The 10,502-nt window shown below is 43.5% G+C and overlaps 1 protein-coding gene across 2 annotated transcripts in view; it reads right to left on the bottom strand.

The window, feature by feature from the left end:
• Nucleotides 1-5,414: 5,414 nt before the first annotated feature.
• Nucleotides 5,415-10,502, bottom strand: part of UBASH3B (ubiquitin associated and SH3 domain containing B) — an 84,066-nt gene continuing 78,978 nt past the window's right edge. For both annotated transcript variants that reach the window (XM_054998238.1, XM_054998239.1), the window contains exons 13-14: nt 9,698-9,807; nt 5,415-8,390 (exon numbers count right to left, since the gene is read on the bottom strand). In XM_054998238.1, coding sequence (XP_054854213.1) covers nt 8,253-8,390; nt 9,698-9,807 — 248 coding nt within the window. In that variant the 3' untranslated portion in view covers nt 5,415-8,252. The remainder of the gene's footprint in view (nt 8,391-9,697; nt 9,808-10,502) is intronic.

Below are 10,502 nucleotides of genomic sequence, written 5' to 3'. Positions count from 1 at the left end.
GGGCAAGTGAACAGGGAGAAATACACTTGCCATTCAAGTGTCATTCGTCATGTGTAGCTTGGCCCTCAGTGGTTTGTCTGCTTATCTGCCGGTTACCAGTGACCAGGAGGAGTTTCCAAGCTGCTTGGCCATCGTCTACCACCAGCAAGCACCCCCAGGCATAAGAGAAACACATGAAGTCTCAGCGGATGTGACGACGTCACTTCCAAAAGTGATGTAATCATGCTGGCTGCAGGAGTGCTCCCGCGCCTTGCTTGGGGCAGATTTTGGTTCCTCATACCATTGAGTGTTGGTGAGTTCTGGGTGTCCCTCCCATATTGGGAGGGTATAGGGACCTGGCAATCCTACTTTACTCTCACACCGTGATCCCAGTCTGAACTGGACTCCCAAATACTTGCATTAAAAAAACCCACTTGGATCTTGAGTCAGGTTGCCATCTCCATGTTGGGAAATTCCTGGAGATTGAGGGTTGGAGTCTGGGGATAGCAGGGTTGGGGGAGGGGAGGGACCTTAGTGGGATGTACCATGGGTTCCACACTCCAGAAGATGGAATAGGCTTGAAAGATGCAATAGGCTTCTAGGAAATCTCCTCCTGAACGTTGAAATGAAACAAGAGCTCTACGCTTCAGAATTTCAAGATGCGTGCTTGCTCTCGTAGTTTTCATAGTGATGCCCTCAGTTGGATTCGTTCTGATGCTGAAAGTCTGGTGACTCATTTTGCCAGATCTGTCAATTATCTGCAGTTTCAAGCAGAACTGTACACAGTAGAATAAAATTTGAGTCCAGTACCCGGGCATATGGTTGAGGCCGGGGCTGAGTGAGCTCCTTTAGCTGGTCTCCTGTTGAGTGGAGAATCCAGCCCCCTCCTCCCGATTGCCTGCCAGCCCACCTAGCAGGCGCACGATCGCCCTTACCATGGGATTTACTAGATCGGGCTTCAGCATAGGGGCGCTGTTAGAAGTTGCTGCCTCTTGTATTGCTTTTTATGATGTTATGATTTTAATGTACTGCAACGTGTTTTTAATGTAATTAATATATTTTATGGATTTTAATGTGCTTTGGATTGTTGTTACTCTTCTGAGTCTGTGTTTGGGGAGAGCGGGGTGCAAATATAATGCAATGAAACAAACAAACAAACAAACAAACAAACAAACAAATCAGTTGTTTTCTCCAGATGAGCTAATCTCTGTAGTCTGGAGGTCAATTGTAATTCCTGGAGATCTCCCAACCCCATTTGGAGGTTAGCAATGCAAATCATTGGGGTTTTCAGAATTTTATTTGAAAAAATAATCTTGGCCACCTGCCTTCCTCTGTATCATGCCACTGGTGGGAAGGGTTATGTAAAGAAGCAGCACAATTATCCAACAGGCCTGGCTAGCACTCTACATTGACTCAACCCGACTCCTTGGACATGCCCCCAAATCTGCATCAAGATAGAAAGCGTCCCCACAGGCTATCAAGGCTAAAGTTCACTGGTTTCTTTTAACCAATTAGGAAAAGATTCCAATGGAAAGAAATTGGATCACCTTTGAACTTTCTTTTGCAGATATTACACATTAAAAACTTAGACATGAAACAAACATGCGCCGCCAAGCTCCCTTGAGCATAGAATGCGCTTGGAACGCTAGAATTTTGATTTAAACTCAGACGCCTCCCATGCAAATAAGACCAATGCTGCTCTGTAGATCTTTATGTGCCTTTTAAGTGACTGAAGGAAAAAAACGCTTTCCTGTTCTAATAAACGTCATGACTGAAAACTGAGTTGCAGTACTTGGGTGTTTGGAATTCTACGGAATGTTGGTAGTCGTGGAAATTACTAGCTACGATGGTCATTGTGGCGTGTTTTTAAAAGTCTGATTATTATCGAATTGACAATCTTAGCTTGGAAATACTGATAAAAAGATATGAAAGCACTTGTTTTGTAACAAGGGCATATGAAGTTACACCAGAGGCAAGTAACAGTTCACAAATAAATCAAACCTCCAATGCAACTAACGGCTGAGAGTCAGTGTTGCATAGAAAGCCTTTGTTGCATTATTCGGCTGTGAGTAGAGTTTGCATTGTATGAATACTTTGTGTTGCTGTGAAAGAGCAGTATGTTGTCAGTTATCAGGGCTTTTTTTTCTGGGAAAAGAGGTGGTGGAACTCAGGACCGCACAATGATGTCACTTTGGGTCATCTGGAACAAGGGGGGAGTTTTTTAAAGTTTAAATTGCCCTCAGCGAAACTGGTCACATGGCCAGTGGCCCCGCCCCCTGATCTCCAGACAGAGGGGAGTTGAGATTGCTCTCCGAGCCATGTGGCAGGGAGGGCAATCTCAACTCCCCTCTGTCTGGAGATCAGGGGGCGGGGCCACTGGCCATGTGACCAGTTTCAAGAGGTGCCGGAACACCGTTCCATTGCGTTCCCGCTGAAAAAAAGCCCTGTCAGTTATTAATATTAATATTATTGTTATATTTTATCACCACTTGGAGGCACTATTTGGAGTTTTTATGTCAGGCATCCTAAATGTCTCAGGTTGTCTTTGTTCAGATACCATATCTTGGAGGAAAAAAAACCCCTCTTGTAGAAAAATGGCAAAGCTGAACACTTTCATCAGAGCGATTGTAAGAAATTCTTGTGGCATATATTTTTTTTATTGAGTCAGAGATCAATTTTTGTAGTGACAAAATGCTGAAGATGAGCAGAACTAGACAAAACACAAATAGCGATTGTCCCTTTCCCCCCCTTCGTACATTCTACTGAAAACTTGTCATATAAGAGGCATATGAAGTTCCCTTTTGTATTGTAAAAATGCTTCAACAGCAGAAAACAGTGCTCTTATTAGCACCAATTTCCTTTAAAGCAAATTGTGGCACATTCCAAAAATACTGGAAATAAGCACAATTCTTCTTCAAAAAGCCTGTTATCTGAGTGAAAAACCCTTTCCAAGCATCCAAAATATATTTTGTATGAGATTATGGCAGCAGCTTCTCCCCCTCTCTTGAATGGGCTTAAAAATATACTGGCAACATAATCTTTTGCCTTCATACTCAGAAGAAAGAGCCAAATGACATTTGATTTCGGGGAATTTGTGACTGTGTCCCCCTTATGGGCAATTTATACTTCAAAAACAAACATGGAAGCAGTTGGACGATTGGATTGGTAATGGGTAGAGGTCTGGGTTGTTACTTTTTCCACCTTGCACCTTTTCTCTAAGGGCCAAACTAGAAGTGACGCGTTACACTTGAACGGCAAGTGAACAGACTCAGGGCCAAACTACAAGTGCTACCTGACACTAGTTGGACACTTGTCAGCTTCCCTCAAGTTTTGATGGGAAATGTGGGCGTCCTGGTCTTGCAGTTTGGATCTCCAACTGCTGTCCAACGGACTTTTCAACTGTCACTTGTCCAACATTCTGCCAAGCTGCCTACATTTCCCATCAAAACTTGAGGGAAGCTGACAAGTGTCCAACTAGTGTCAGGCGTCACTTGTAGTTTGGCTCTCACATGTATTCCTCCCTGTTCACTTGCACTTCACTTGCACTCCACTCAATCACGGAGTGCAAATGGAGTGCAAGTGAACAGGGAGGAATATATGTGAGTCTGTTCACTTGCCATTCAAGTGTAACTCATCACTTCTAGCTTGGCCCTAAGAGAAATCAGAACATCTTCCCTCTCTCCCATGCTGCTATTATCTCAAGATGGGGGAAGACAGCTAAACGTTTAATAACAGCTCAGTTGTGTGTATTTAGGGGGCCCGGACACAGATTGCCATCATCACACACAGCCTGGTCAAAAGTCAACAGTATTTACTCCTAGCAAGTATCCATAGGATCGGTGCCTAAAGGTCAAGCTGCCCAGCGTCCCATCATTTCTTGCATACAGGACTTGCTTGAGGTTATACAATAATGACAGCGTTTGGATAGCTCCGAACTGTTCTGTATATTGGATGCTACTCAGACATACCTTACAGTACATGGTTAATAACTTGCAAGCTGTCAGTGCAAAAAACAAAGAATTCCCCATCCCTGCAAGCAGTCCACAAAAATTAAATACACCAATAACAAACATTTTGGTTTGATTGTCATTCGTTGTTTTAAAGATCATTAAAAACTCTTCGGCAGAGAGTAGACCAGAGAAGCCATAAACAAATTGTTCTTCAGAATGTCTGTACATTGCCAAAAAAAGGTTAAATTACATATATATATATATATTTTCCCAAAAATATCAGCAGCAATAACAACTGCAAAATACCATGATACAGGGTTCTCCCCGCACCCCTGCTATCACATAACTTTATCTCCCTGACTTTGCACTGTACATCCCTGGTAAAAATAATGCATTTGAGAATGTCCTACTGTGTTTTATATGAAAAACGTATACATTATGATTTCAGTAAATATACATATTGCACGCACACACAAAAACCCCATTCTATTGATTCTGCTTCAGGTTAGTGCTTACTGTATACTCTAAGGAGCTCTGTACAAGGGCCATATGAAACAAAATGCTAATTGAATTAATACTTATTCAAACCGGCTGCAAGGCAAAACTGTTGCCCGAGTGCTCTGCCACCTGCCCAGATCACGCACGAGCAGACATTGAGATTTTTTTTTAAATTAAAAAACACACACCCTATCGTGCAGAGATGAGTAAGCTAAGGGAATGATAATGCCATCAGCTTGAATAAAAATCAAGTCATGTGGTATACAGGGTTGTTTCGAATAGGTCCTTAGGGATCTGGGGTACTTAAGGTTGCCAACCTCCAGGTAGTGGCTGGACATGTCCCGAAATTACAGTCGATCTCCAGGCTATAGAGATCAGTTCCCACGGATAAAATGGTTGCTTTGGAGGGGGGACTCTGTGGGATTATACCCTGCTGAGGTCCCGCCCCTCCCCAAATCCTGCTTTCTCCAGGCTCTGTTCCCAAAATCTCCAGGAATTTCCCAACTTTGAGCTGGCATCCCTAACTTGGAGTCATCAAGAAATTTCTTAAGTTAGTTCAAGGAGCTGGTTTTCTCATGTGTTGAACCTATAAACAAAGAGAAGATGACCAAGAGTCAAGGCTGTCCAAGTCTTTGCTAATTCCTGAACTTTTTCTCAGAAGAATCAGCTGAGGGTCAGACCACCATCTTTCTTTTGTGTAAACTTCCTTGTCTAAGAAAAGCCTTGTGGTCCCCCTTTTTTTTGTAGTGCCAGTTCATGATACAGGGAAATACCTTAAGACTGTTGAAAGACAAAGGATCTTCCCTGACATCCAAATAAGAAGGATTTGCTAAGTTTGGCCTCTGCCACTGTCAATGATAAAGGCCAAGTCCTTAAGCCACTTTAACAAATGCTTTGCTACAGATATATGGGGAAATGTAGTGGTTTGCTCAACAAAACTCTACATCTCTTTTTTGGTAATTCAGAGAAATTCAGCCTGACTTAGCATTCACTTAAGCATGTATTTAAATTAGTTTCTTGCACCTGTAATACAGAAATAGAGACATTTCACTGCCTGAACCTCAGTTCTCTGTAATTTTTTTTGCATGCCTGAACTCACTTTGTTCCAGCTATAGCCCCATGTAAACAAGCATTTATGTTCATATGAATTTCTGATTCCCATACTATTTGGTATGCTCTTTACTTAGCAGTAAACCCCAATGATTTCAGTGGCCTGACAGCCAAGAAAGTTTGCTTAAGATTTCAGTCTTCTTCATATTATTAGGTAACAACCATATGCACACAATGCTCTGCTCTCTTCAGCTTGGTTCAAACCTTGTACAAAACCATGGGTCAATTACACTGTGGCTGGTATGATTGCCCAAACATGGGCTAGTCCACTACAGTTAGCTGTAGTACTTTTAACTATAGTTTCACTTGATGTGTAAATAATAATAATAACATTCAATTTATATACCGCCCTTCAGGACAACTTAATGCCCACTCAGAGCAGTTTACAAAGTATGTTGTTATTATTCTCACAACAATCACCTTATGAGATGGGTGGGGCTGAAAGAACTCTAAGAGAGCTGTGATTGACCTGAGGTCACCCAGCTGGCTTCCAGCAGAGGAGTGGGGAATCAAACCTGGCTCTCCAGATTAGAGTCCTGCCGCTCTTAACTACTACCCCAGACTGGCTCTAAATGTGCCTTGTTCCCCTATGTGGCCCTTGCTGCAATGCAGGCTGGGATATCAGGCACCTTGCAAAGGAGGGGAAAAGTGAAGGAGATGAAACAAGCATTGGTTGTGACAAACCAGGACTTGAATGATCAGCTGCAAGTCGAACCCTGGTTTTGCAACCTAGCCTGAAATAAAGCATGGTTTCACATTAGGTTTGAACCAAACCAGAGTCACTGGCCTGGGTTTTTTTGATGAACCTGGGCGACCAGCTAGGATCAAATTCTGGTTGCAAATGTTGCCAGAAACAACAGCAACCTGAGCAAAGCATCCAGGGTTCTTCCGCAGAAAAAGATTCTTTGCTAAGAAAGTGTTCATATTGAGAGAATGTGAACAGGGGAAATGCAGGTGCCCTGGGCAAGACAAGACACTTTCAGCTAAGACTGGCCACTGCCATAAACTGAATGTCTGGGGTGAGAAAGATGCTGGCTCATTAGAGAACGGAACCATTGCCATGCCCTTGAAAGGTTGATGGATCAAATGCCCATCGCTAACAGCCTTGACTCAAGGGCTGCTCATTAAAGAAAAAAACAAAGCATGAAAAGGATTCGTAATGATGGCTGATGGCAGTGGTTGGCATGGTTGGCTACTCAATGGTCCAAGTCTGTGAAGGGGCACACCAGAACAGCCAGCTGCTTGCCTTTCACTTGACCTAGGGATAAGCCTGGCCAGAGGTGGTTATCAAGTATGGCCCACCGCTAAACACGCATGCTTGCTGCTTAGATACTGCTAGAGATGGGCACAAACCGGAAAAAAACCGAACCATGTGGTTCATGGTTCGTCAAATTTCATGAACCACAAACTATGAACTTTCATGAACCTGCCCCTGGTTCGCGAACCGGTTTGTTTGGTTTGTGAAAACGTCACATCCAGATCGAAAACCATCACTTCTGGGTCAGCAGAAGGTCTGTAGGAAGTCTATCCCGTTGCCTAGGAAACTGATTGATTGGCACCAGGCTGTCTGCAGTGACAAACCAAAAAATGAACCAAACAAACCAGCCTAAAGTTCATCGCGGTTTGTCAGAAATGGGATCTGACGAACTGCTGGTTTGCAAACCACGAACCGGCCTGGTTCATGCTTAATTTTGGTTTGTATTTCAGTTCGTGCCCATCTCTACTCACTGCATCATCTAGTGTGAACGAGCCTTCATGGTCCCTTAAAAAACCACAGAAGAAGTTCGGACAAAGTGGCTGAGAGTTGTCAATAGTTGGGAAGGACAGACATGTGCCAACCAGCCCTTTCTCTTCTAAATTCTGTTCCCACCAAGACTTCTTTCACTTGTTTTTTGTATCTTATGTATTTCTCATGTCTGAACTGTGACAAGAAGCAAGACATGGACCTCTGCACTCCTTTCGATAAGGCATGAATGTTGGGGGTGGGGGGGAAGAGCAAGGGTGCACTTGTCCCTCCCCAATCCCAAATCTACTATTTTTTTAATATACCCTCTGACACAGACACACTTTGAACTAGTCAGCGAGATGTCTAGAGTGATCTCTGAGTGACTTCTCCCCACTTCTGCAGATGCCCAGGGAGCTCTCCCACTTCCACCTGTGAGAGTTTGTTAATAAGAATGTAATTGTGGTATGAAAGTGTGTTGCCTATAAACATTATAGCCAAATATGGCAGGAGTGGATTCTATCCAAAACGGCTTTGAATGAAATGCAAAGACTGATTAAAAATGACAACGAACAAAACAGAGAACATGGTCCTAATTGTCACTAATGCTATACATTATACAGAAGGCAGTGAAATCTGGTTCTCCCCCTTGGATCTTAATTCAAGATTTTGTTTTTTTTAAAAAAATGTTTTTAAAAGCTCAGTAGCTTACATCACAAAGACATTTTTGCGGGACAGAAGCCTGAAGAGAGAGAGGGTGTGTACACATATATTTTTCCACGATCCAAGCATACGTCTAATTTTTTTTAGCTATTATTCTAGACGCACGAATGCTACTCTGTAGAAGATATGCTAGAGTGTTGTTTTTAAATCCATCTAAAAGGTTATGAATAACTTTTTTTGGTCAGGAATTAGGGAGGGAAATCAATAAATGAGACATTCTTCAATCTTTAGAAAGGCCATCTCTTCAGCTGCTCCTCCTCTCCTTTTGCTTATTCTTGTAGCAGAGTTTCTCTCCAGTTAAAGCCCCCAGTTGGTCCATGAGTCAGAGGCAGGATGGGTGGATCAGTGAGTTGCCACAGGCCCGTGTCCCCAAGTTCTTCGCAGCAACAAAACCCCAAGTACGGAATCTGCAGTTCATGAGAAAGAAGGATAAGGCAATTTCCAAAAAACCAAAGTCGTGTTTTGAGTTCTCTAGAATTCTTCCTTGCAATGTTTAAAATATAAAGCGCAGGGAGGGAAAGTAAATTGTCTAGGTCATGATGGCAGTAGGGGTCCCAGATGCCCACTGGTGGTGGGCAAACTCCTCTGTCCTGCTGATCCGCCAGTGATCGGTGGAAGGTCGCAAGCCCCCTGGAAGTTGTCTGACTCCAGCAGGCACCCAGGGAACATGCACGCATGTGCATTCCCCGGTGGCAAGGGAGTGCTCCCGCACGTTGTTTGGGGACAATTTTGACTCCAAATGGGCCAAATTGGCCCCAAGCAGAGTGCAGGAGTGCTCCTGGAGTGCTCCTGCGGCCAGTCATCACACAGGCACCGGGGGACACGCCTGAAGGAAGAGCACGCGATCGGCACGAAGTAAGTGCCAGGTCCCCCCCACTTCCATGGGAAAGGTATAGGGACCTGGCAACCCTAGGTGGCAGCCAAGTCTGCAGTTGGTCTTGAAACAGAATATATGGCATGTACATGAATTATATCTGAATGTAAGATACTGCGCTGTGTATACAGTACTCTGACTAGTAATTATGTTTAGTGTATTTAATTTGCTCAAAGTCTCTTGAAATGTATTGTGATATTGTATTTTTGTATTTTTCTAAGTTAAAAAAAATACATTCGGAGATTCAATTATGGCCCTCCTATATGATTGCAACCTAAATTAGCAGTCATTACCCACTCTTGCGGCACTTAATTGTGGCATCATAGGCATGGAGAAGAAACTTCATTTTGTTTGTTCTGAAATAACTACCCATCAGTTTCATTGACTGACCTCGAGTTCTAGCACAGCGAGTAAGGATGGAAGAAGCGGGCAAAGTTTAATTGTCCAGTTTCTCCATATAATTTATGATGTCTAGTTATGCTTTTTAAAAAGACAGAAACAAAATAGAACTACCAAAATAAGTATTTGAAATATAAATGCAGGTTAAAAGAGTAGGCCAAGATGCATGCGACCCACGAGCCGCCAGGCACAATTGTGGCGTTTCGCTCTTTATGGATAACACCACAGTTCCATCGTTGTCTGTTACCGAAAGTGACGCACAAGATAATCCTCTTAAACGGATCTTCTCTCTCTTCTTATGGTTCTGAAACTCAGACAATGGGCTACAACTATTCTGCATCAATGAACAAAGCAGCTTCTGGCTTGGAAGGCGATTTGCACCTGGGGGAGGAACCCCGGTCCCTCACATCTAAAGAGTTTTAGACGGTAGATGCTAATTACCTTTCTGACCATCTGTACAAAGTCCTTGGAATTCTGCGGCGAGAGCCCTTGCAGCTGGCACGTGCAAGCCTCAAGGGAGGAGGCGTGAGCCACTATCAAAATGTTATTCCCTGTACAAAGAGACAGATGAACACAGATAGCATGCGGGTTCCCAGGAAGCCATATCATGTAACAGATCAAGATGCCTTAAAAACAAAACGAGGCTGTAGCTTGGAGTCAAGGAGTAGCGTGTGTGTGCTGGGGGGGGGGGCTGTATCCTTTTCCCACTGGCCGTTTCCCGGCTCAGAATCTGCTCCCCCGCTTGCAGGGTTCTAGATCTTCAATAGCCCTCTCCTCTTTTCGGAATAGCAGCCTCTGCTTCTCGCTGAAACTAAAGACCTCATAACGGTCTAACTACAAGAATGAGTCACGTTAAGATGAAGACCATTCAATGCAGTAGTTTAAACAAAACAAATTGAAATATATTTCACAAATGTGTTGTGTGTGTTATGTGCCGTCAAATCGCCTCCGACTTGTGGCGACCCTATGAATGAAAGGCCTCCAGAATGTCTTATTATTAACAGACTTGCTCAGATCCTGCAAACTGGAGGACGTGGCTTCTTTTATCGAGTCCAGCCATCTCGTTTTAGGTCTTCCTCTCTTCCTACTGCCTTCCACTTTTCTTAGCATTATTCACTTTTCCAGAGAATCTTGTCTTCTCATGATGCGGCAATTGCTGAAGACTCTTTCACTCACTGCACTTTGGGGAGAACTCTTTCTGGTTTTTGCTGCTAAATGGCATCCCACCCACAACGACCTTTGTCTC

Source organism: Eublepharis macularius, chromosome 14 (genome assembly GCF_028583425.1).
Source record: "Eublepharis macularius isolate TG4126 chromosome 14, MPM_Emac_v1.0, whole genome shotgun sequence".
NCBI classification, from domain to species: Eukaryota; Metazoa; Chordata; class Lepidosauria; order Squamata; family Eublepharidae; genus Eublepharis; species Eublepharis macularius.
The sequence above is the reverse complement of the archived record's forward strand: the minus strand, read 5'-3'. Positions and strand labels throughout refer to the sequence as shown.